General features: G+C 41.8%; 1 protein-coding gene across 3 annotated transcripts; it reads right to left on the bottom strand.

Moving 5' to 3' along the window:
- LOC138665015 (proton channel OTOP2-like) lies at window positions 1–25,909 on the bottom strand. Of its 3 annotated transcripts, none has more exons than XM_069752143.1 (7): window positions 25,618–25,909; window positions 24,449–24,939; window positions 10,716–10,852; window positions 9,516–9,574; window positions 9,235–9,362; window positions 6,268–7,127; window positions 1–2,704 (listed from the first exon to the last, which is right to left on the bottom strand). In XM_069752143.1, exons 2-7 carry the CDS (start codon window positions 24,813–24,815, stop codon window positions 2,534–2,536), a joined length of 1,722 nt encoding a protein of 573 aa, XP_069608244.1. In that variant the 5' UTR covers window positions 24,816–24,939; window positions 25,618–25,909; the 3' UTR covers window positions 1–2,533. The 3 variants fall into 3 exon arrangements, with proteins under 3 accessions (XP_069608244.1, XP_069608245.1, XP_069608243.1); XM_069752144.1 differs by having other exon boundaries at window positions 24,449–24,928; XM_069752142.1 differs by having other exon boundaries at window positions 24,449–24,824.
- Window positions 25,910–27,385: the final 1,476 nt, after the last annotated feature.

Here is a 27,385-nt window from a genome sequence, read left to right as displayed (position 1 = left end):
ATGCTTTATTAATTGTGTTATTTCAAGATACAATGAATCATGGTAGATTTCTCATTTTTATTTATTGCATTTTTTTTATACAAACAAAAGAGAATCTGTCACCAGATTTTTGCTATGTGGTATGACAGGAGCATAATGTAGGTGCAGAGACCTAAATTCCACAGATGTGTCACTTACTGGTCAGTATGCTGTCATTTTGACATAATCACTGTTTTATTTGCTGCAGATGTAGCAGTTCTCTGAATGCTGAGTTCTACCCCCACCCGCACCACTGATTGGCAGCTTTCTGTGTACACTGTGCATAGGCAGAAAGCTGCCAATCAGTGGTGGGGGTTTGGTTACACACAGCAACAGCGCCACATGACACAAGACAACTGTATTGACAGTCTCCTGCTGATAAAGCACTGATTTTATGAAAACAACAACACACAGCCCAGTAAGTGACACATCACTGGAATCAGGATCTCTGCCTCTAGATCATGCTGACCTCAAAAAGCCCTCTGTTGACCCATCCTCTGTATCTAGCTATCACCCTATATCACTTCTCCCCTATGCCTCAAAACTACTGGAACAACATGTCTATCTTTAACTGTCCTTCAATCTATCTTCCTGCTCCCTTTTCGACCGCTTACAATCTGGCTTCCGGTCACACCACTCCACTGAAACTGCCCTAACTAAGGTCACCAATGACCTATTAACCGCCAAGAGCAAGCGACACTACTCTATCCTCCTCCTCCTGGACCTGTCCTCTGCCTTTGACACAGTGGACCATTCCCTATTACTACAGACCCTCTCATCCCTTGGCATCACAGACTTGGCCCTATCCTGGATCTCATCATACCTAACTAACCGAACATTCAGCGTCTCCCATTCACACACCACCTCCTCACCTCGCCCACTATCTGTCGGAGTCCCACAAGATTCAGTTCTAGGGCTCCTGCTCTTTTCCATTTACACTTTTGGCCTGGGACAGCTCATAGAATATCACGGTTATCACTATCATCTCTATGCTGATGACACACAGATCTACATCTCTGGACCAGATATCACCACCCTACTATCCAGAATCCCTCAATGTCTATCCGCTATTTCATCCTTCTTCTCCGCTAGATTTCTAAAACTTAACATGGACAAAACAGAATTCATTGTCTTTCCCCCATCTCACGCGACCCCCCAACAAACCTATCCATTACAGTAAATGGCTGCCCACTTTCCCCAGTCCCACAAGCTCGCTGACTCGGGGTAATCCTTGACGCTGATCTCTCCTTCAAACCGCATATCCAAGCCCTTTCCACTTCCTGCCGCCTTCAACTCAAAAATATTTCACGGATCTATACATTCCTAAACCAAGAATCTGCAAAAACCCTAGTCCATGCCCTCATCATCCCCCGCCTCGACTACTGTAACCTCCTGCACTGTGGCTTCCCCTCGAACACTCTCGCGCCCCTCCAATCTATTCTAAATTCAGCTGCCCGACTAATCCACCTGTCCCCCTGCTATTCCCCGGCCTCTCCCCTCTGTCAATCCCTTCACTAGCTCCCCATTACCCAGAGACTCCAGTACAAAAGCCTAACCATGACATAAAAAGCCATCCACAACCTGTCTCCTCCATACATCTGTGACCTCGTCTCCCGGTACTTTCCTGCATGCAACCTCCGATCCTCACAAGATCTCCTTCTCTACTCCCCTCTTATCTCCTTGTCCCACAATCGCATACAAGATTTCTCTTGCACATCACCCCTACTCTGGAACTCTCTACCACAACATATCAGACTCTCGCCTACCATCGAAACCTTCAAAAAGAACCTGAAGACCTACCTCTTCCGGCAAGCCTACAACCTGCAGTAACCACCGATCTACCAAACCACTGCACGACCAGCTCTATCCTCGCCTACTGTATTCTCACCCATCCATTGTAGATTGTGAGCCCTCACGGGCAGGGTCCTCTCTCCTCCTGACTTGTATTGTTCAAGATTATTGTACCTGTTTTTATGTATACCCCTCCTTACATGTAAAGCGCCATGGAATAAATGGCGCTATAATAAGAAATAATAATAATCATCTCAGAATACATGGCAAAAACATGCTGCCAGATTTCTTTTAACAGGTTTCTCACCTATCACATTACAGTGAGTCATTGGCAATGTTCTTAATATGATGTTGTATACTTGTATCTAATATTTTATGCTGAAATTGCACATTTAAGTTGCATTGAACAGAAAGATATCATCTAATGAATCAGTCATTTCAGAAAGAGCTTTGAACCCTAGGAAAAGGTTCACTTATACCTTTCTGGTAGGAGTTGGCAAAAAAACTCATGGTCTTCAAATAACCTCAAACAAAATCATTACATTCACAGTTTCTCATGATGTAATTCAGCAAACATATGTACAATAAATGACTTGATAATATTGGTGTCATAAATTTTACAAATATAGATGAGCTATAGAAAAAATACACTATTTTGTAATGCTTTCCTTAGCCGTCTAGATTGACCATGCTGTTCTTTTGTTCTGCCATGACACCAGTTAAGCTATGAAATTACATAGACCTCCAGAAGGCTAGCCACGGCGTGCATCCTGTAGAAGATCCCAAATGGAAGGCCAATGTTTACTACTGCAATCCACATGGATTCTCCATAGAAGTTCATCTCCAGTTCATTATCAAATTGTGGACGAGCACCAAAGGCAGGCATGATCCAGAACTACGAAAATACAACACAATATAGTTACACACAATTAATTGACTAATTAACTTTTATATAAAAGGGTTAACCCCTGAGTGTTCTTAATAATAAATCAACTTTTAAAATATTTCTCAGCAGGGATATTTATCAATACATTGTAACTTGATGCATCAAGTTTTTCTTGTGGGGCATTTTTTTTAATAGTTAAATTGAAATTAAGGTCCTGATAATGGAATTACCGTATATACTCGAGTATATACCGACCCGAGTATAAACCGAGGCACCTAATTTTGCCACGGAAAACTGGGTAAGCTTATTGACTCGAGTATAAGCCAGATATGCATTGTCCCCTCATCCCTGTCCTGCTATGCATGGCTTCCCCGTTGCTGTCCTGCTATGTGTGGCTTCCGCTGTCCCATCATTGTATGTATGGCTCACCCCGTCTGTCATTGCATGCATGGCTCCCCTGGTCCCTTCGGTGTATGCATGGCTCCTTTTTTCCCATCGTTGTATGTGTGACACCCCAGGTTCCTGGTTGTTACAGTGGCATTGCTTTTCTCATGGGGAGAGTGATGTCATGCTTGTAAGCGAGGAAGGATCGCTTTTAGCAAGTAGTCACAAACATGCAACATTTTCATACTCCAGGCCAGAAGGGGGAGCTCTGATCCAGCTTGTGCGTGGCTCCCCTATATGTATTCTGATCTGGAGGGGAAGTTAGTCAGTGAATGCCAGACAGCGGACTGGAGCAGTCTGAGGCAGAGAGGAAAGAGAAGGGCCGTGCAGACACGAGAGGTGCTGCAGCTCCTGGAAAGAGCAAAAGGGAAAGCAAAACAGATTGTAGAGAGCGTGAAGGGGAAGGGAAGCACAAGACAGTGAAGAGCTAGGGGTTAGCTGCGACTGTGCTACCTCCCTACTGAGTGCAGATACCGGTAGCCGGAAGACCGGGGTTGTGAAGTACTCTACGTCTCCCAGCAGAAACTGGCAGGACAGCTGGATTGCAAGTCACCTGTCCACCATTGAAACCTGAGGACACAGTAGCGCATAGAGCTCGGGTCATGATAGAGAACCTGTAAAAAGGCTCGAGCTACCTGTCGTACGGGTAGTGTCCTACCTAAAGGGGGACAGAGAGAAAACGTGAGGACCTTGTGAGAGGCCTAAGGCAGCAAGGGACTACACCAACAGTGTTAGAAGAAAGGCCTCTAACTCCACCTGGTAAGGGGGACTCCCAACTCGCTTCCATGCAGGCCAGACCATTGACACCTGTGATCCGGTACCTTGGGCTGTGGATGCCTGAACCCTTCAGTAAAGATGTAAAGAGACTGCAACCCTGTGTCCTCTTTCTCTTCAGCACCACACCATCCTTGCCAAACACACCGGGAGCCCTGGGAACTCAGTTTCACCTGCGGGAAGCCATACCATCCCAGCTGCCATAACATCACCCCAGCGGACCCCTTTAAGCAGCGTTGGTCACCCTGACTGAACACCACAGGTGGCATCACAAACAAACTTTATCCAAACACCTTTAAAGACTGTCCCTTTTACTTGTGCGCCCAGGGCCATGGATGGGGTTGCTGCTGCCGTGACTCATCCCCTTTAAGTACCGGACTCAGTACCGAGTACCCTAGGCCCCTGGCGGGTGTTCCATATGCATGGATCTCCTGGTCCCATTGTTATATGCATGACTCCCCCTATCCCGTCATTCTATGCATGGCCCCCCCCCATCCTATTGTTGTATGTATGGCTTACCCCCTCCTGTCTTGGTATGCATGCTTCCTATTACAAAAAAAACAAAAAAATCCTACTCATCCTACTACCGGCGTGCCCTCTCAGCATCTCGTTGGTTCCAGTGTAACCCTGCAGCATCTCCGTTTTTCTCTGCGCCGGCAGCTCTTCCTGTGCTGAGCGATCACGTGGCACCGCTCATTAAGGTAATGAATATGCGCTCCATGCCTATGGGAGTGCAGATGCATACATATTCATTACCTTAATGAGGGGTGCCACGTGTTCGCTCAGCACAGGAAGAGCTGCCGACACCGAGACCAATGGAGATGCAGTGACGGCACGGAGGAGGGTGAGTATGATGTCTTCTGGAAGCCAGCGGCTGCAGCTGTCACTGCTATAAGAGAAATGAATATTCATTTCTCTTTAGCAGCGGCACAGTTACAACCACCACCGCCGGCTCCTGCCACTGCTCTGCCGCTCCCCCTCCCCCACCTGCTTTCTGGACAATGACTCATGTATAAGCCGATGGGGGCATTTTCAGGACAAAAAAATACACACACGAGTATATACGGTAATTATTCCACTTATTGCAACACACTTAGCATATATCATTATTAAAAAGAAAATATAAATGTAATCACAGATTTTTTTCACTACTACTCAAAGTACTACTCATCTACTATATAATTGTCTATGGGTCACTTCCGTCTGTCTTTCTGTCACAGATATTCATTGGTTGTGGCCTCTGTCTGTCATGTAAATCCAAGTTGCTGATTGGTCGTGGCAAAACGCGCAAAACCAAACAGCGATGGGCACAGTCCGGCGCCAACATGGCCGCTCCTTGCTCCCCGCAGTCAGTGCCCGCTGCATACCCCCTCCAGTCAGCCCTCACACAGGGTTATTGGCAGCGTTAATGGACCGCGTTATGCCGCAGTGTAACACACTCCATTAACGCAGCTATTAACCCTGTGTGACCAACTTTTTACTATTGATGCTGCGTATGCAGCATCAATAGTAAAAAAATCTAATGTTAATAATAATAATAATAATAATAATAAAAAAGGTTATTCTTACCCTCCGACGTCGCGTTGTCCTCGCCAGTGCAAGCGGCAGGTTCCGGTACAAAGGATGCTATGGGAGAAGGACCTTCCATGACGTCACGGTCATTTGACCGCGATGTCATCACAGGTCCTACGCTCATACCAACCCTGGGACTGGAAGCTGCCGTGTGCACCACACACAGGCATCAGTACTACAAGGGGCTCTTCGGAAGGTGAGTATATGTTTATTTTTTATTTTAAGTCTTTTTTAAGCTGTTACATACGTGGCTGGGCAATATACTACGTGGCTGGCCAATATACTACGTGACTGGGCAGTATACTACGTGGCTCTGTGCTGTATACTACGTCGCTGTGCAATATACTACGTTGCTGTGCAATATACTACATGACTGGGCAATATACTATGTGGCTGGCCAATATACTAAGTGGCTGGCCAATATACTACGTGGCTGGGCAATATACTACGTGGCTGGCAATATATTACGTGGCTGGGCAATATACTACATGGGCTGTGCAATATACTATGTGGACATGCATATTCTAGAATACCCGATGCGTTAGAATCGGGCCACCATATAGTCATAGATAAAATGCCAGTCCTGCTTAATGATCCATAGCCTTACTTTTAGGAATGCACATAGAGGGATAGCTGTAGGACCAATGAGAAAAAAATATTATATATAGTATACTGTATGTCCTTCCCTTAGGCAACTCATAATATCTTTAGTCTATATTAGGACGATGAAAATAAAACAAATGTAACTAGTATATTGAATCTCCATTGGAGATGTAACTTACAATGATATTGGAGATAAGCAGGAATAAAGAGATCTCCTTCAGCGCCTTCCTTCTCCAGACTGCTCGAGTATTCTTTTGATTGGAGTGAGCAACAATCCCATTGCAGTTTGAATCCAGCTCATATCCATGTTGGGCTACTGAGTGAGTGCCCTGAGGAACTGTAACTGCTGGATTGGTGTAAACTTCATCTTCCTCTACGGAGGCTACTGAAGGGTGACGTTCTGAGCGTCCATCACTGAATGGTTCTCTATGAAGTCCTTCTATGATGAAGAAGTTCTGTAGGGTGTGCTGCACAATCATGAGCAGTGAGTACACCAAGTTTAAATGATCAATGAGGCTCCCAGGAGAAGTGGCTACAATGGCTATTATTGAGAAATAGGCGATACAGTATTTGCCAAGGGCAGCAATTATCAGTAAACCAACATCAAGGCTTCTTGTAGGGTTTTTGTGACTGTCCGAATCCCTCTTGTCAAATCTGAAGATGATTGAACCAGCAAGTGAGATAATACTCATCAGACTGAGAGCTACAATACTGAAGATGTAAAACATTTCAAGCGCTCTTAGCTTTGATTTTTCCTCAGGAACTTCAATCTCATATACAATGAAGACACCTAGGCCGGCCACAAGGACCCCGACCCCAAAGATAATTCCCACAAAAAGTCTGTTTGGACAGATGGAATGATGTACGTGATGATGAGAATGCTGGCTCATTACTCGGCCTACATTCTTCCACATCACGTAGGACAAGGCTGAAGCAAAGAGGCTATATTCAATATTAAAGGGGTATAGGTAATAATATCCTGTCTGGAAGGTATCGCACACAGGAGTGTTGCATGCACAGTCACCAGATCCTCCACCAGCTGAAACAAAAGAGGATGTTCTGTTTTTATTAGCACAAGTTAAAATGAATATACTTGAAGTATTTAGTGGCATACATATCAGCCAACAGCATCTAACATCTATGGAGGACATAGTTTCACGCAAGGACAGGGGAGGACACACCATTGGTGCAAACTGTGTTTTTGCAGAGTTTTTTTTTTAACCAGAATGGTGGCAGTTGTATATACAAAGTAAGCATTTTTGTCTTCTTTTTGCTTGTGTTTTGAAACACTCATTTGAAAGAGTGAAAAGTGCTGCAAAAACGCTGAAAGAATTGAAATGCTCCATGTCGGCAAAAATGCAGTAGAGCTTAAAATATGAGCTTAAAATCAGCGCGTGCATGAGATTGCAGAAATCTCATTGATTATGTTGATACTGTAAGACACTGCATATTTTACGCATCAAATATGCTGAATGAAAAACAAGGCAAAAATGATACATGTGAACATAACCTGAGTAAGCAGTGTGGCCTAAAATGTGCTGTCTAAACTCTTGTCACTCTTTATTAGATTATCCAATGGACTTTTTGGCTACCACACAGATACACTTTGGCAAGATTGAAATGGCCACAATAAGCTTCCATATTGGAACTCTATATTTCAAGAATAACTACACTTTTTTTAATTGACTTTTCTTATTTTGTCCAGTTTTGGGCACCGGTGCTCAGGAAGGATATAATGGAACTAGAGAGAGTACAAAGGAGGGCAACAAAATTAATAAAGGGGATGGGAGAACTACAATACCCAGATAGATTAGCGAAATTAGGATTATTTAGTCTAGAAAAAAGACGACTGAGGGGCGATCTAATAACCATGTATAAGTATATAAGGGGACAATACAAATATCTCGCTGAGGATCTGTTTATACCAAGGAAGGTGACAGGCACAAGGGGGCATTCTTTGCGTCTGGAGGAGAGAAGGTTTTTCCACCAACATAGAAGAGGATTCTTTACTGTTAGGGCAGTGAGAATCTGGAATTGCTTGCCTGAGGAGGTGGTGATGGCGAACTCAGTCGAGGGGTTCAAGAGAGGCCTGGATGTCTTCCTGGAGCAGAACAATATTGTATCATACAATTATTAGGTTCTGTAGAAGGGCGTAGATCTGGGGATTTATTATGATGGAATATAGGCTGAACTGGATGGACAAATGTCTTTTTTCGGCCTTACTAACTATGTTACTATGTAACTATGTTACTATTTTGCAGGCACTTGAAATGCGTTCAGATTGGTGGGGACTCGGGTTATGAGACTTGCACTAGTCCCCCAAGAAGTGCGTACTTCACTAAGGCTCATAACTTATGTTTTCTATTAAATTCGTACTCCTCGTTGTGTGTGCACTCAGACAGGAGATGTGTCTTGTCTGCTGAAATGAACACTTCTCAGGGGCAATGGCACAATTAGTGGGGTCTCAGGATTCGAACTCCCATTTATCTGCAGACAATTCAAGTTTCTGCTAAATAGCAAAAATCAATACGAAAGTTTAGATATTCTTTAATTACTTTCCCTTATTTGTCCTTATGCAGGCTACTCTCCTTCTTGTTACTACATATGTGAGTTTTATTTGTAGACACATTATGGCAATGCTTGCCTACACTCATAAATTAGCTAGGAGAGTTTTGAGAGCAATGCCACAAAAAGGATCGGTTTTAGCAAAATGACACTAAAAGTGGATATTTTGGGGTGTTCTCAAGGGAATATATCTTTTGTAGTGGAAAGGCTCAAATCCCATGTAACTTCAGTGTCAGGCCATCAGCAGACTACAGACTAGTTTTTTGAGTGTCTGATTCCTTAATGGCAGCCTGCAGTCTACTGATGCAATTGGACAGCAGTTGTAAGGTATCTAAAGTTCTATGCGTCTTTACAAGTACAAAACGTCTGTTACTAAACAACATGTGATTCTAGCATTAAGACTGTAGAAGATTGCTATTTATACAATTCCAGTATATATTTGTGTGGGTTCAAAAAAAAGGGCAAGGCAACACTTTCTAAGTCACCATATGATAGATGCAGTGCAGGAAAAAGGCCCAATATTTTAAAGATTGACACTTAGCTAAAAAAGGCTTATAATACTGAATACCGAGATGTCTTACCTCTAGCAATCCTGTGTCCGCCAGATGAGTTACCACTATTACCACTAGGAGTCTGGTGGAGAGATTCATCTGTGACTGCAGCCATCCAGATTGCTAGGTTAGTGCTGAGAGTCAGCATGAGGCCGCATCTATAATACATGATTAATAAATCTACATTAAAGTTACTTTGATTTCACCCATTAGATTACATTGTAAATTATCTAACATTTATATACTGTACATTTTTCATAAGAAATCACATAACCTGAGATTTCTCACCAGAATTCTTCATTAGTTCTTACCTGGTTAGGTTCATGTGAGTCTGAACACAGTTTTGGCAGGAGATCCAGAGGAAGTACGTCTGTATAGGAAGATCATGCAGTCACAATATCATTTTCACATCTTGAATCAATAACTACAAAACTAATCAAAAATGTTTTTTATCAAAAATATTTTATTGATAGTTCATGTTTACACAAATAGTTACAGTTAAAGTGAACCTGTCATCAGGTTTTCCCCATAAAACGTAGGGCCATCACCTGTATGTCCTTGTATACAGCATTCTAGAATGTTGTAGATATGTCCCCAATCTGTTCTGCAAGGCAAAGCAAATAGCTTTTATTATACTCACAGACAGCATGGTCTGGTCTCATGGGAATCTCTGGTCTGATCTGATGCCTCCTCTCTTCTTGCATTCTTCATCCTCCTTCCATACTTCTTGGGAATGATGTGTCCTATATAGGGATGGGCAGACCCATGGAAGTTCAGGTTTGTCTAAACTTTACTCCAAAATTTGTTTCCAGAACTGCACCTGAACTTGAACCTGAACCCCATAAAACTCAAAGGGGACTCAAACTTTGGAGCTGGAAAATCTTCTCTCACTCTACCTCTGTCTCCTTCCTGGACTGTAAAACGGATTTCTAGCCGAAGTTTGTGTTCAGAGTTCAGCACTTGACAAGGTACAAACCCCGAATTTTCCGATATGGGTTTTCTTATTTCTCTTATTTCTAGTCATACGTCATCCACACAATGTCCTTCCTTGCGGTGCTGCTCAGGAGCACTTCTCTCTGTCCGGCCAAGGGTAGAGCAAAGCATTGTAGCACGTATGCACCAGCGTTCCATGGCTTTTCACTGCACACATGCATTGCAGGACTTTGCCTTCGGCAGGGCAAAAAGAGGGGCGTCTGTGTAGGAGAGCGATGGAGTACACTGTGTGTATGACACAGGACGCGTCATCCACATGAACCAAGGAAGGAGGACAGCGATCACAAGAAGAGAGGTGGCACCGGATCAAGACTGGATAGCGCTGTAGGTGAGTATAATAAAAGTAGTTTTTTTTGCCTTGGAGAGCGGAATGGGGACATATACACAGCATATTAGAATGCTATTTATGAGGGCTTGCAGGTACTTGCCCTAGTTTAGATGGGGAAAACCTGGTGACAGGTTCCCTTTAAAGAAAAAGGGTTACGAAAGTGTTTTCAGATGCAGTTCGCAAATCTTACCTGCAACACTACAAACAGGCCTTGAAAGACTGGATAGACAATTTGAATGGAAGATCCACAGTGAGCCAGACTGACTGATTTTCCAATCTTCAGCACATCAAGAACTAACGAACAAACTCCAAAAACTGCCAGTCCGACTGCGTAAAATATGGCAAAAAGATAAGACAATGTGAGACAGTTTCCAACTTGTGTCTTTTAATTAGTGTGCACTAATGTAGTCAGCCAAAAACATACAGTATACCACAAAAGTGAGTACACCCCTCACATTTATGTAAATATTTTATCATATCTTTTCATCGGGCCACACTGAAGATATGACACTTTGATACAAGGTAAAATAGTCAGTGTACAGATTGTATAATAGTGTTAAATTGGTGTGCACTTTAACCCCTTTCTGCCATCGGACGGAATAGTAGCCTGAGCATCGCCTCTAAGTAGCAGAGGTGATCGAGTTATGGCAGCTTCTAGCCTCCCATGAAGGCTATTGAAGCATGCCAAAATAAAAAAAATGTTTTTAAAAATATGAAAAAAATAAAAAAATATAAAGTTTAAATTACCCCCTTTTCGCCCTATTCAAAATAAATCAATAAAAAAAATCAAACCTACACATATTTGGTATCGCCACATTCAGAATCGCCCAATCTATCAATAAAAAAACGACTAACCTGATTGCTAAACGGCGTAGCAAGAAAGAAGTCAAAATGCCAGAATTTCGTTTTGTTGGTCGCCACGACATTGTATTAAAATGCAATAACGGGGATCAAAAAAATGAATATGCACCAAAATAGTATCATTAAAAACGTCAGCTCGGCATGCAAAAGATAAGCCCTCACCCAACCCCAGATCACGAAAAATGGAAACGCTACAGATAACAAAATTGCGCATTTTGTTTTTTTAGCAAAGTTTTGAATTTTTTTTCACCACTTAGATAAAATAAAACCTATAATGTTTGGTATCTATGAACCCATAATGACCTGGCAGGTCAGTTTTAGCATTTAATGAACCTAGAAAAAAAATCCAAACAAAAAACAAGTGTGGGATTGCACTTTTTTTTGCAATTTCACCGCACTTGGAATTTTTTCCCCGCTTTCTAGTACACGACATGGTAAAACCAATGGTGTCGTTCAAAAGTACAACTTGTCCCGCAATAAAAAGCCCTCTCATGGCCATATTGACGTAAAAATAAAAAAGTTATGGCTCTGGGAAGGAGGAGAGTGAAAAACGAAAACGCAAAACTGAAAAAGCTCAAGGGGTTAAATAACTCAGTAAGAAGGAACATAAACCAGCTCACCCGTGATGCAAGAACCAAACCTCAGGAGCATGGACCCGCTGTATCCAGGCGTACAAGGTCCAAAAAAAGAAAGGAATGTCCAGCTTCACCGAGTCCGTAAAAAAGAGTTTTCTTTATTCACAAACTTTAAACATGGAGGATACAGACTTCAGCATGAACCATATGGGTAAGAATCTCAACACGTTTCTGGAGACTAGGCTCCCTTAATCATGACCATGACCATGAAGTCTGTATCCTCCATGTTTAAAGTTTGTGAATAAAGAAAACTCTTTTTTACGGACTCGGTGAAGCTGGACATTCCTTTCTTTTGTTAAATAACTCAACACAGCCATTAATGTCAAAACCACTGGCAATAAAATTGTGCCCAATTAGCCACTTTCCCTCCCTGGTGTCATGTGACTCATTAGTGTTACAAGGTCTCAGGTGTAAATGGGGAGCAGTTGCATTAAATTTGGTGTTATCGATCTCACATACTGGTGACTGGAAGTTCAATATGGTACCTGTCATGGTCCAGTCCGGAGTTTATTTTCATTTTTCCTCTTTTGAGACTGGTCATGCGGGGGTTAATCTCATCAGCCTCGTTCTTGAGCTAGCTGGGCTATTTCAGTCCCTCACAGCCTGCCTACCACTGTTAACGATAGTTCATGCTTCCCAGCTTGAGCCCCTGACCTGTATCCTGATCTTGGTGATCCTGGTGTCTCTTTCAGCCCGTACCCGTGTATGACTCGATCTGTTCCCTGGACTTCGGCTTTGGTTTTCTGTCTCTGATACCACGTTACCCTCCTGGTTCTGACTTTGCCGCTGTGCTCTGCTTTACGGCCGGCGCTGACACAGTTAGTGCGGGAAGCTGACGGCGGGGGACGTGACAGACATCAGAATGTGAGTATGTAGTGTTTTTTTTTTTTTTTACTTTTACAATGGTAACCAGGGTAAATATCGGGTTACTAAGCGCGGCCCTGCACTTAGTAACCCAATGTTTACCCTGGTTACCCGGGGACTTTGGCATCGTTGAAGACAGTTTCAACGATGCCGAAGTGATTCCCCTGATCGTTGGTCGCTGGAGAGAGCTGTCTGTGTGACAGCTCCCCAGCGACCACACAACGACTTACCAACGATCACGGCCAGATCGTATCGCTGGTCATGATCGTTGGTAAGTCGTTTAGTGTAACGGTACCTTTACTACCTCCGATTACTGCTTCACATTGTCCATGGGCCAAATTCTTTCACAGATTTGAAAATAGTTTATGGAGAGCTGTGTCAAACTCACAGGGAAGCATACCAAAAGCGTGGTCTGATCGAAGACGATCAACACTGGGATATGACATTGCAGGAAGCATCTCTCACTCGCTTTACATCTTAACTAAGAGACCTGTTCCTTGATCGGGGCTACCCATTAGAGCTTTTGAATGACGCTGAGTTACAAGTGAGTCATATCACACAAAAAGAGTTGTTATTTGATAGATCAAAACAAAGAAAAAAGCATTCCCACATAACACCTCATGAAAAATTTTTCAGTTTTAGTTTTAAATATACTCCGGTGGATTGAATAATTCATGCCTCGATCCGTAAAAACTGGCATGTCCTTGAATCCGATAATGATTTAACCAAGTCTGGAGTAATCAAACCTAGATTCGCCTATAAACACACAAATAATCTTGCTGACTTACTGGTACGTAATCGCACAGAGACTATACAAAATAGCAACTGGCTTACTGCGAGTACCCCTAAAGGAAATTATAGACGTGAAAGCTGCAATTTTTGTAGCTATCATTTAATTGGGACATCTATAAGAGTGGGACACATCCAACACCGGGTTCTTGATTTGATCACCTGCAGGACTAAATTTGTGGTTTATATTATTTTCTGCCCATGTTTATTTTTTTACATTGGGAAAACCATAAGATCTATGTTCATAAGATTTCGGGAACACTTTAACTCCATCTCCACAGGGAAAGGCTCACCGCGTTTTATAAAACACATCCAGGAGGCTCATGGTTCCGATCCAAATTGCCTACAATTTGCAGGGTTAGAAGTGGTTAAACCACCAAAAAATGGGGGTGACCATAACAAAATTCTTCTACGTCAGGAAGCTAAATGGATTATTAAGGCTAACGCGCAGGGCCCCTTAGGTCTCAATGAAAGATTGGATTTTTCGTGTTTCTTATAACTTTCTACTTCTCGCTTCTATGCCTTGCTTAAAATGTCTTGGAAAAGAAATGTAAAAATATGCTTTTGATATGAATTGGTGATATTATCGATGAAATACAATGTTAGGTTGTTGTTTTTACATGTTTTGTTCATGTGTTTCATATGTTTTATTTATTTAAAAAAAATAAAAATTTTCTTGAGGTCATGTGTTGACGGTTAATAGGAAATGACACACCTTCCATTCTATCTGGACCCGTTGAAGCGTATACCACGCGAAACGGCCATAGTCCATTAACCTAACCAGTTCGTCTTGCAATTATCCTGCCCTCTGTAACCATGTCCACAGCATGTTGTTAAAATAAAGGACAAATGTTTTTTTCATTGGAAGACTTGTGTGGTGCTGCTATTTTCTTCCTGTCTGGATTTCTAATAGAATTAGGTTTACCAGCACCAAATCGACCAGACTTTGATCTTATGAACAGATGTATTCTGCAAGAAAATAGCTATGATTTGGAAAAAAGTAAAGAATTTGTCATATTAAATAAGCCTCTTTTGCTTGATGACCAAAGATTGGCCTATATGGCAATTATGGCTCAGATTTCCAGTGGAAATGAGGGACTATTTTTCCTAGATGCATCAGGAGGTACTGGTAAAACATTTTTAATTAATTTGCTGCTTGCAGAAATTCGCTCAAACAATGACATTGCCTTGGCTGTTGCATCATCTGGGATTGCGTCCACTCTTTTAGATGTAGGGCGCTCGGTTCATTCAGCACTAGGATTGCCCTTTAACCCTCCGTCAGGGGCAACTGATCTGACAGGCGCAGCTCACTTAGGCTACTTTCACACTAGCGTTTTTTTCAGTACGTCGCAATGCGTCGTTTATGGGTAAAAACGCATCCTGCAAAGTTGTCTGCAGGATGCGTTTTTGCCCCATAGACTAACATTAGCGATGCATTTCGACGCATTGACACACGTCGCAACCGTCGTGCGACGGTTGCGCCGTGTTGTGGCGGACCACCGGGAGCAAAAAATGTTACATGTAACGTTTTTTGCTGCCGATGGTCCGCCATTTCCGACCGCGCATGCGCGGCCGGAACTCCGCCCCCACCTCTCCGCACCTCACAATGGGGCAGCGGATGCACTGGAAAAATGCATCCGCTGCCCCCGTTGTGCGGCGCATTCACTGCCAGCATCGGTACGTCGAGGCACTGCGACGGGCCGAGTCCAATGCTAGTGTGAAAGTAGCCTTAGTTTAATTTCTCTATTTTCAGTGGTTTGTCTGGGAAACACCGTCCTCCCAGTACCTTCCTAACTTTAAAGGCTGTGTGAAACCTGAGAAGCCTCTTGTGCTGCAGAGCTGCAGGAGATCAGATATCAGTGTTTTGGCTTCTCAGGCTCATTGCCCCTAAGGGTATGTGCACACGTACAGGTTTTTTCGCGTTTTTTCCCCGTTTTTTCGTGCTAAAAACGCTATAAAAACTCATTAAAAACGCATACATTATGCATTCTATTTTATAGCATCGCGGTAAAAAAAATGAGCATGTTCATTATTTTTGCGGATTTTCTGCGTTTTTCCCGCAAACGCATGCGGATTTCTGGCAGAAATGTCCGTTTTTTGTCAGGAAAATTTCTGCAAGAAATCCTGACGTGTGCACATACCCTGAATGCGTCACACCTTTGACGATTAGAATTTGCTGTTTTTATTCATCCCATGTGACCAAAAGAAGCAAGAAGACCATGGAGAAATCACCAACCACACAACTGAAGAACCGATATCAAATCTTTGTAGAGGATGAAGATGGCACACCTAAGGATGAAGCAATACCAGCAAGCAAAAAAGGTAAGGGCACACAGCAACAAGTGACAGCAAAAAGTACAGTCAAGAAGCAACGAAGAGTGGTGGTGGTGGGAGACTCACTACTGAGAGGCACAGAAGCAGCCGTCTGCAGACCGGACATAACCGCAAGAGAAGTATGCTGCCTTCCAGGTGCGATGATCAAGGATGTGACCGATAGGATACCAAAGCTCTTCAGCTCCAAGGACGTCCACCCATTTCTTCTGATATATGTTGGCACCAATGACACGGCAAGGAAGGACCTACCGACAATCTGCAAGGACTTTGAAGAGTTGGGGAAGAAAGTAAAGGAACTGGATGCACAGGTAGTTTTTTCTTCTATCCTTCCAGTAGACGGGCATGGCACCAGGAGATGGAACAGGATCCTTGATGCAAACAACTGGCTAAGACGATGGTGCAGACAACAAGGATTCGGATTCCTGGACCACGGTGTGAATTACTTGTACGATGGACTCCTCGCCAGAGACGGACTACACCTCAACAAACCTGGGAAACACACATTCGCCAGAAGACTCGCTACACTCATCAGGAGGGCGTTAAACTAGAAGAAGAGGGGACGGGAAGAAAAACATTAGACTTGAACAAAGAAGACCCAGGAAAACATACTCAGAAGGGAGGTAAGAACATTTCTAAAACAATCCACAGGGAGGAGATTGGAACAAAACAAAATCCTCTAAACTGCATGCTCGCAAATGCCAGAAGCCTGACAAACAAGATGGAAGAACTAGAAGAAGAAATATCTACAGGTAACTTTGACATAGTGGGAATAACCGAGACATGGTTAGATGAAAGCTATGACTGGGCAGTTAACTTACAGGGTTACAGTCTGTTTAGAAAGGATCGTAAAAATCGGAGAGGAGGAGGGGTTTGTCTCTATGTAAAGTCTTGTCTAAAGTCCACTTTAAGGGAGGATATTAGCGAAGGAAATGAGGATGTCGAGTCCATATGGGTCGAAATTCATGGAGGGAAAAATGGTAACAAAATTCTCATTGGGGTCTGTTACAAACCCCCAAATATAACAGAAACCATGGAAAGTCTACTTCTAAAGCAGATAGATGAAGCTGCAACCCATAATGAGGTCCTGGTTATGGGGGACTTTAACTACCCGGATATTAACTGGGAAACAGAAACCTGTGAAACCCATAAAGGCAACAGGTTTCTGCTAATAACCAAGAAAAATTATCTTTCACAATTGGTGCAGAATCCAACCAGAGGAGCAGCACTTTTAGACCTAATACTATCTAATAGACCTGACAGAATAACAAATCTGCAGGTGGTCGGGCATCTAGGAAATAGCAACCACAATATTGTACAGTTTCACCTGTCTTTCACTAGGGGGACTTGTCAGGGAGTCACAAAAACACTGAACTTTAGGAAGACAAAGTTTGACCAGCTTAGAGATGCCCTTAATCTGGTAGACTGGGACAATATCCTCAGAAATAAGAATACAGATAATAAATGGGAAATGTTTAAGAACATCCTAAATAGGCAGTGTAAGCGGTTTATACCTTGTGGGAATAAAAGGACTAGAAATAGGAAAAACCCAATGTGGCTAAACAAAGAAGTAAGACAGGCAATTAACAGTAAAAAGAAAGCATTTGCACTACTAAAGCAGGATGGCACCATTGAAGCTCTAAAAAACTATAGGGAGAAAAATACTTTATCTAAAAAACTAATTAAAGCTGCCAAAAAGGAAACAGAGAAGCACATTGCTAAGGAGAGTAAAACTAATCCCAAACTGTTCTTCAACTATATCAATAGTAAAAGAATAAAAACTGAAAATGTAGGCCCCTTAAAAAAAATTAGGAAAGAATGGTTGCAGATGACGAGGAAAAAGCTAACATATTAAACACCTTCTTCTCCACGGTATTCACGGTGGAAAATGAAATGCTAGGTGAAATCCCAAGAAACAATGAAAACCCTATATTAAGGGTCACCAATCTAACCCAAGAAGAGGTGCGAAACCGGCTAAATAAGATTAAAATAGATAAATCTCCGGGTCCGGATGGCATACACCCACGAGTACTAAGAGAACTAAGTAATGTAATAGATAAACCATTATTTCTTATTTTTAGGGACTCTATAGCGACAGGGTCTGTTCCGCAGGACTGGCGCATAGCAAATGTGGTGCCAATATTCAAAAAGGGCTCTAAAAGTGAACCTGGAAATTATAGGCCAGTAACTCTAACCTCTATTGTTGGTAAAATATTTGAAGGGTTTCTGAGGGATGTTATTCTGGATTATCTCAATGAGAATAACTGTTTAACTCCATATCAGCATGGATTTATGAGAAATCGCTCATGTCAAACCAATCTAATCAGTTTTTATGAAGAGGTAAGCTATAGGCTGGACCACGGTGAGTCATTGGACGTGGTATATCTCGATTTTTCCAAAGCGTTTGATACTGTGCCACACAAGAGGTTGGTACACAAAATGAGAATGCTTGGTCTGGGGGAAAATGTGTGTAAATGGGTTAGTAACTGGCTTAGTGATAGAAAGCAAAGGGTGGTTATAAATGGTATAGTCTCTAACTGGGTTGCTGTGACCAGTGGGGTACCGCAGGGGTCAGTATTGGGACCTGTTCTCTTCAACATATTCATTAATGATCTGGTAGAAGGTTTACACAGTAAAATATCGATATTTGCAGATGATACAAAACTATGTAAAGCAGTTAATACAAGAGAAGATAGTATTCTGCTACAGATGGATCTGGATAAGTTGGAAATTTGGGCCGAGAGGTGGCAGATGAGGTTTAACAATGATAAATGTAAGGTTATACACATGGGAAGAAGGAATCAATATCACCATTACACACTGAATGGGAAACCACTGGGTAAATCTGACAGGGAGAAGGACTTGGGGATCCTAGTTAATGATAAACTTACCTGGAGCAGCCAGTGCCAGGCAGCAGCTGCCAAGGCAAACAGGATCATGGGGTGCATTAAAAGAGGTCTGGATACACATGATGAGAGCATTATACTGCCTCTGTACAAATCCCTAGTTAGACCGCACATGGAGTACTGTGTCCAGTTTTGGGCACCGGTGCTCAGGAAGGATATAATGGAACTAGAGAGAGTACAAAGGAGGGCAACAAAATTAATAAAGGGGATGGGAGAACTACAATACCCAGATAGATTAGCGAAATTAGGATTATTTAGTCTAGAAAAAAGACGACTGAGGGGCGATCTAATAACCATGTATAAGTATATAAGGGGACAATACAAATATCTCGCTGAGGATCTGTTTATACCAAGGAAGGTGACGGGCACAAGGGGGCATTCTTTGCGTCTGGAGGAGAAAAGGTTTTTCCACCAACATAGAAGAGGATTCTTTACTGTTAGGACAGTGAGAATCTGGAATTGCTTGCCTGAGGAGGTGGTGATGGCGAACTCAGTCGAGGGGTTCAAGAGAGGCCTGGATGTCTTCCTGGAGCAGAACAATATTGTATCATACAATTATTAGGTTCTGTAGAAGGACGTAGATCTGGGGATTTATTATGATGGAATATAGGCTGAACTGGATGGACAAATGTCTTTTTTCGGCCTTACTAACTATGTTACTATGTATGTTACTATGTTAATTGTTTTTTTTTAGCTTGTTTTATGAATAGCTAGTGCTAAATTTGTGGATTTGTCATAGAAGGTTTTGTTAGAAATAAGAATGTGCTTCTCACGCACATTGCGCCCTAACACATCCTCTCTCTTGCTTCTGCTTTTCTTATGAAATGGCGAGGAGAATATTTGACTTGTCCAATGCCCTTCATGTTGAGCAAGTGCAAAATATACTGCTTGATGATGAGACAGACCCCTTACAGCTAGAAGATTTAGGGGAAGAAAGTGACATTGATTCAGAAGATGATGTGGAAGAATGTCCAGATGTGTCTGATACTGATCCAGATGGAGAGAGTGAGGAGGATGCTCAAGACATAGAAACATATTACTTTTCTGGTTATTAAACATTTTTTTTTACACCTGATTATGTGTATTCTCATTTATTACATTCCTATTAAGGTAACTGATCACTTTTAGAGCATTGAAATTTTTAAAAAAGGAAAATATAGCCAATTTTCTAGCCTGTGCAGGACAGGCGCAATGCCCCTAAACTCATTATGAAACATATTGCCCCTGACGGAGGGTTAATCTAGCGCTGTCAGAAACTCCTGTCTGTAATATCACTAAGGGCTCTGGGAAAGCTAAGGTATTACAAACTTGCTAAGTAATTGGGATGAATGTACCATGGCGCACAAGAAAGCGGTTGAGGATCTTGATGGCACCTTGAAAGATATGCAGGGCACTGATCGTGTAATGAGGGGAATTTGTTGTAATTTTTACAGGTGACTTCTGCCAGGCATTACCTGTTCTTAATGGAGCAACACCAGCGGATGAGCTGAATGCCTGTCTAAAATCTTCTTATCTGTGGATACATGTTCAGAAGCAAACTCTTACTACTAATATGTGGGATCAATTGATGGGAAATACAACTGTGGAAAAATTTACACACCAGCTACTATGCCCTGGAAATGACAGGCTCCCTACTGATTCCACTACTGGTGTCATTTCCTTTCCAGAATATTTTTGTGAAAGGACGTCATCGGTAATGGAACTTATTGACCAAGTTTTCCCTGATATTTGTAACAATTTTAATAACCAACAGTGGCTTTGTGAACGTGCAATCCTAGCACCTAAAAATGATAGTGTCAGCTCTATAAATCTACTATTTCAGGGAAGGCTGTCTGGTCTGGCGACCACATACATGTCCATTGATTCAGGCATGGAGAGTGAACAAGCCGTAATGTATCCATTGGAGTTCCTGAATTCTTTGGAGCCTCCTGGAATGCCACCGTATAAGCTCGCTTTAGGAGCCACAATAATTTTGCTTCGGAACCTTCACCCACCAAAAATGTGTAACGGCACAAGATTGTGCATTTAGAGTCTCATGCCCAATGTTATTGAAGCCACTATTCTTATGGGAAACTCTAAAGGAGCAAATGTTTTCATTCTGCGTATTGCTTTGCTACCAAGCGACATGCCCTTCAATTTTAAGCATTTGCAGTTCCCAATCCGACTTGCATTTGCTATGACTATAAACAAAGCACAAGGTCAATCACTTAAAGTAGCTGGCAAGAGCCTGTGTTTTTCACATGGACAGTTGTACGTAACCCCAAAAATCTTTTCATATATGCACCTCAAGGTAAAACCAGAAACATTGCTTACCAAAAAGCACTACAATACATAGTTGTTTAATTGAGAACATCAGAGACAGTTTTAGTAAACAACCCCCAGAACCCTTCCTCCCAACTACCCAGCCCTCCACCTCCAAAACCAACTTCTCCACCATTACAGAAGACGGACTCTCCACTCTACTCTCAAGATCGCATCTCACCACCTGTGCACTTGACCCACTCCCATCCCACTTCATCCCAAACCTCACCACAGTCTTCATCCCAACCCTAACCCATCTCTTCAACCTATCACTAACAACTGGCATTTTCCCCTCAAGCTTTAAACATGCCTCAATCACACCTATCCTCAAAAAGCCCTCTCTTGACCCATCCTCTGTATCTAGCTATCGCCCTATATCACTTCTCCCCTTTGCCTCAAAACTACTGGAACAACATGTCCATCTTGAATTGTCCTCCCATCTATCTTCCTGCTCCTTCTTCGACCGCTTTCAATCAGGCTTCCGGTCACACCACTCCACTGAAACTGCCCTAACTAAGGTCACCAATGACCTATTAACCGCCAATAGCAAGCGACACTACTCTGTCCTCCTCCTCCTCGACCTGTCCTCTGCCTTTGACACAGTGGACCATTCCCTGCTGCTGCAGACGCTCTCATCCCTTGGAATCACAGAATTGGCCCTATCCTGGATCTCATCATACCTAACTGACCGTACATTCAGCGTCTCCCACTCACACACCACCTCCTCACCTCGCCCCCTATCTGTCGGAGTCCCGCAAGGTTCAGTTCTAGGACCCCTGCTCTTCTCCATTTACACCTTTGGCTTGGGACAGCTCATAGAATCTCACGGCTTTCAGTATCATCTCTATGCTGACGACACACAGATCTACATCTCTGGACCAGATATCACCTCCCTACTAACCAGAATCCCTCAATGTCTGTCTGCTATTTCATCCTTCTTCTCCACTAGATTTCTAAAACTTAACATGGACAAAACAGAATTCATCATCTTTCCCCCATCTCACACGACCTCCCCAACGAACCTATCCATTACAGTAAACGGCTGCCCACTCTCCCCAGTCCCACAAGCCCGCTGTCTTGGGGTAATCCTTGACACTGATCTCTCCTTTAAACCACATATCCAAACCCTTTCCACTTCCTGCCGCCTCCAACTCAAAAATATTTCACGGATCCGCACATTCCTAAACCAAGAATCTGCAAAGACCCTAGTCCATGCCCTCATCATCTCCCGCCTTGACTACTGTAACCTCCTGCTCTGTGGCCTCCCCTCTAACACTCTTGCACCCCTCCAATCTATTCTAAACTCTGCTGCCCGACTAATCCACCTGTCCCCCCGCTATTCCCCGGCCTCTCCCCTCTGTCAATCCCTGCACTGGCTCCCCATCACCCAGAGACTCCAGTACAAAAGCCTAACCATGACATACAAAGCCATCCACAACCTGTCTCCTACATACATCTGTGACCTCGTCTCCCGGTACTTTTCTGCACGCAACCTCCGATCCTCACAAGATCTCCTTCTCTACTCCCCTATTATCTCCTCTTCCCACAATCGCATACAAGATTTCTCTCGTGCATCCCTCCTACTCTGGAATTCTCTACCACAACATATCAGACTCTCGCCTACCATCGAAACCTTCAAAAAGAACCTGAAGACCCACCTCTTCCGACAAGCCTACAACCTGCAGTAACCACCGATTGACCAAACCGCTGCACAGCCAGCTCTACCCTCACCTACTGTATCCTCACCCATCCCTTGTAGATTGTGAGCCCTCGCGGGCAGGGTCCTCTCTCCTCCTGTACCAGTTGTGACTTGCATTGTTCAAGATTATTGTACTTGTTTTATTATGTATACCCCTCCTCACATGTAAAGCACCATGGAATAAATGGCGCTATAATAATAAATAATAATAATAATAATAACTGTAAACCAATTTTACTCTTTTGTCCATGAACTACTTAAAGATTACACTTGGAGGGAGGATGGGGAAGGGTTGCACTATGTTGTTAATTGGGTGTAAATGTTTTATATGTTTGTGAAAGGTGCATAAATTTTCATTCTTGATAAAAAATAGTTAAAAAAATAGTTGTAATAGTTTATACTACATAATATGTATTAAATATGTAAAATCAATAAAAATGTTGAAATTAAAAGAAAAGTTGTTGTTCACATCAATGTTACGTCAAATTAGTAAAATGCCAAAATAATAAAAATTTAAAGTGGAAACATTTTTTTACTGTGGCACTCTGAAAATGTCAATTTTTGGGTGACACTGAAAATTTTATGTTAGCCCCCATAACCAACAATTTAACATATTTTCCACGAGCGAAGCCTCGGTATTCTACTAGTGACATAATAAAGCAGAGCTTGATGTCTCATTGGAAACTGGGTTGCAGGGCAGTATTCCAACATGACAAAGACCCCAAACACACCTCCAAGAGGACCACTGCCTTGCCAAAGAAAGAGAGTAAAAGTGCTAGACTGGCCAAGCATGTCTCCAGACCTAAACCCTATTGATCATTTGTGGGGCATTCTCAAACGAAAGTGGAGCAATGCAAGGTCTCTAACATCAACAAGCTCTGTGATTTCGTCATGAGGAGTGGAAGAGGATTCCAGTGGTAATTTATGAAGCTCTAGTGACCTCCATGCCCAAGTGAGTACTGTACTGTAAGTACTGTATGTAAAATGGAAATTTTGACTCTCTCTTTCTCTATACACTTTACTGCGCAAAAGTTTTGGGCAAGCGTAAAATAAATGTTGCAAAGAATGCATTCTAAAATAGAACTGTTAGTTTATTTTTTATCAATTATATATGCAATATATAAAAATATATGTGCCCCTACACTCAAAACTGTGTTTAGGAATGGTGGCTTATAAGAGATGATTGAAAGGTACATAAGGTAATAATAACAATTTGTTGGTAAATTTGAAAATTAGTAATGTACCGTATATTGTATTTGGTGTAGCTGCTCAAGTATTCCAAGTCATCTGCCCCATATGACATTTCCAGAACTTCTCTTACCATAAATGTTTCAATACAATTTAAAATAAAAAAGGATTGCTTGATTTATATGTTAATTTTTCTATACAGTTACATATACAATTAATTTGTCTTCGTGAATTTGGCATTTAGCATTAATTAGGAATTATCCATGAAATAAAAAAAATCAAAATATTTCTACTACATTGATCTAAATATCTACCACATGATTGTCCATTAATCTATGCTTATCCTTACCTCTCAGCCAGATGGGTCCAGCATGGGAGTCCTTTAGGTTTATGTGACGGTCCTTTCTAGATGTCCAGAGCAGGTAAACCATCATCCAGCAGCCGGTGAGGCCCATAAGGACGCACAGAAAAGAGAGCACCTCCCGTTCAACCACTGCCACATCATAGAAAGCCCCACTGCTAACAAGGACGATCGCCAACAGCAGCACGTTTAACCCCAGATGCCCAGAGAGCATACGACCTCCTTTCTTCCACAACACAGGTGGCTCAACAGCAGCCAAGGAATGCTGGTCAATACTGATCTTCTCAAACTTGGTGTCATTTTGTAGGGAAGACTCAGTGACCGGAGAAATGGTGTCAACACTTATGTCCCCCATAGTCAAGTCCTGGAAAATAAGTTTACCAGCTTACTTTCTTCCAATTGTGCATGCCTTTTGCTTCTTAGGCTTTTCTTTTCGTACCACACTTGGAAATCTGAATCAGCAAAACTCTATGAACAAACTATGTGAGAATAATTAAAGTAATATACATAGCCACGAAGCACATATATAATATGTATCTCATTTGATTGGGAATTGGTGAGCAGATAACATTCCCGTTGCTTATCTATGACTACCATCCCATATGTAAAAACCTAAATATAAGATATTGCTTTTGTACAGGAAAGTAGATACATTACAGAAACTGAATAGAAAGTTGCTGAAAGCAAGTAGTATGGTGATGCATAGCCTTTGAGAGAATAGCATGTGAATTGCTACGAGTAGAAATATGTAAATAAGTTTCAGTGGGAGAGGTTGGAACTTTCTAGGGAAAGTGAGTGTTCTTTGTGTCATTGTTGGGATAAGATATGGATTATTAGGTTTGATGTTCAATTTAAAGCCTATGTGTCATAGGACAGGTTTCACACTGCTGGAGGATTTTTCTCACAGAATCAGGCCCCAGGGGGTCACTTGGCACTGTCATCTCTGCATATTTCTACTGAATTTTCCTGATTACAAATTCTTATTCTTTTTATACACTAAGTAACAATTTAATCTGCAGCTAAAGTGTAACTAATGTTAACTGTGATGAACTAAACAACATATATGACACAAACTAAACAAAATATTGCATGGGGAAATGAATAAGAACGTTTCATTCAATATTTTGGCTATTTGTCTACATTGAAACTTTTCTTACCTGTTGTCCGTCTCAGAAAACAGGATGGTTTTATTAAAACTCTTGGACTCTCGTTTCCAAAGGAGGAATCGGTTCTGTAATACTGGAGTCAGTTTCAGAAGAGTTGATGATCGTCTTCCGGGTCTTGGTTCATACCAAGATTATTTCAGATTGCAGTTCTGCAATTCTTTAGGACAATGTATCTGTTGTATTATTTGTTTAAGGTTTTGGATTATTTTGTATGATTTGTGTTTTTGATCAATCTATAAAAAAACCTTTCAGCCCAAGGTTTGAATATCTACCTTAGTGTATAAGTAACCTACTACTGAATTTAATGACTTTGGGCTACATTCTCTATTTATATGCAATAAACTATTCATGTTTTGGTCCTTTGATCTGGGATGAGCTTCCTCTTTTTCCCAGATTATACTGTTTCTAGGACAGATTTACACACTGTAGTAATAAGACATTATAAACTCTTCATTATGAACCCATTGACTTTTGATTTAAGGCCCCTAATATACAAAGGACAGGGTAGAACACAACATATATCTTATAGCATTTACTGTAGAATTTTCTTTTCTCACAGGGCCAACAACTGATTTCCAAATTTCAATCTCTCTGTAAAATCTATTGGGCTGCTATATTTCATTCCTTGACACATATACTGTGCGAGAAGACTTAAAATATTTACAGAACATATAAAATGTTGCCGACAGGACATTAGACAATAAACTGTGTTTTGTGACAACAATATATGGTCTGATATTGGATACTATTTTAATGCTAAAATCTATTTCAGGAAAAGTTGAATATAGTGCATTGCTTTCCGCCACCAGCTAGAGATTCTAACAACTCTTGTCTGCAATGGGACAAGAAGTCATTTGAATTGTAATTCCCCCTTGATACTTTTAGCATTTAGAATGTCTACAAATATTTTTATACATATGTATCAATGATATTCGTAGCTATTTTATTAATGGCTTTGTAAAGCACATGTGCTTTGTAATTTAGAATGAGCATTCCTTTTATCCTGAAACGCGAATGGGTTTATTAAAAGTAGCAGAATAGTTATGTTTGTAATTGGATTTTTGTAGCCATTTATATATAGCAATATATGTGATACACACGTGGTCAAAATTGTTGGTACCCCTCGTTTAATGACACAAAAAAACACAATGGTCACAAAAATAACTTGAATCTGAAAAAAGTAATAATAAATAAAAGATCTATGAAACTGAACAAATGAAAGTCAGACATTGCTTTTCAACCATGCTTCTACAGAATAAAAAAATAAAACTCATGAAATAGGCCTGGACAGAAATGATGGCACCCGTAACTTAATATTTTGAGGTTATCACTGCAATCAAACGATTCCAGTAACTGTCAATTAGACTTCAGCACCTCTCAACAGTTATTTTGGCCCAGCCCTCAAGAGCAAACTGCTCCAGTTGTCTCGTGATTGAAGGTTGCCTTTTCCAGACGGCATCTTTCAGCTCTTTGCAAAGATGCTCAAAAGGATTTAGGTTAGGGCTCATAGAAGGCCACTTCAGAATAGTCCAATGTTTTCCTCATAACCATTCTTGGGTGTCTTTAGCTGTGTGTTTTTGGTCATTATCCTGTTGCAAGACCCATGACCTGCCACTCAGACCAAGCTTTCTGACACTGGGCATCACATTTCTCTCTAGAATCCCTTGATAGTCTTGAAATTTCATTGTACCCTGCACAGATTCTAGACACCCTGTGCCAGATGCAGCAAAGCAGCCCCAGAACATAACAGAGCCTCCTC

Source organism: Ranitomeya imitator, chromosome 2, assembly GCF_032444005.1.
Source record: "Ranitomeya imitator isolate aRanImi1 chromosome 2, aRanImi1.pri, whole genome shotgun sequence".
Classification (NCBI taxonomy): Eukaryota; Metazoa; Chordata; class Amphibia; order Anura; family Dendrobatidae; genus Ranitomeya; species Ranitomeya imitator.
Note: the sequence above shows the minus strand (reverse complement) of the source record. Positions and strands in the feature narration are given on the sequence as shown.

What these genes read in the sequence shown, in the direction of transcription:
- LOC138665015 (XM_069752143.1), bottom strand. Translation starts at nt 24,815, where the DNA reads ATGGGGGACATAAGTGTTGACACCATTTCTCCGGTCACTGAGTCTTCC. An exon ending in TGGACCCATCTGGCTGAGAG is followed by an intron (nt 10,853 to 24,448) that starts GTAAGGATAAGC and finishes TATTTTACGCAG; the next exon opens with TCGGACTGGCAGTTTTTGGA. An exon ending in GCCTGTTTGTAGTGTTGCAG is followed by an intron (nt 9,575 to 10,715) that starts GTAAGATTTGCG and finishes CTTCCTATACAG; the next exon opens with ACGTACTTCCTCTGGATCTC.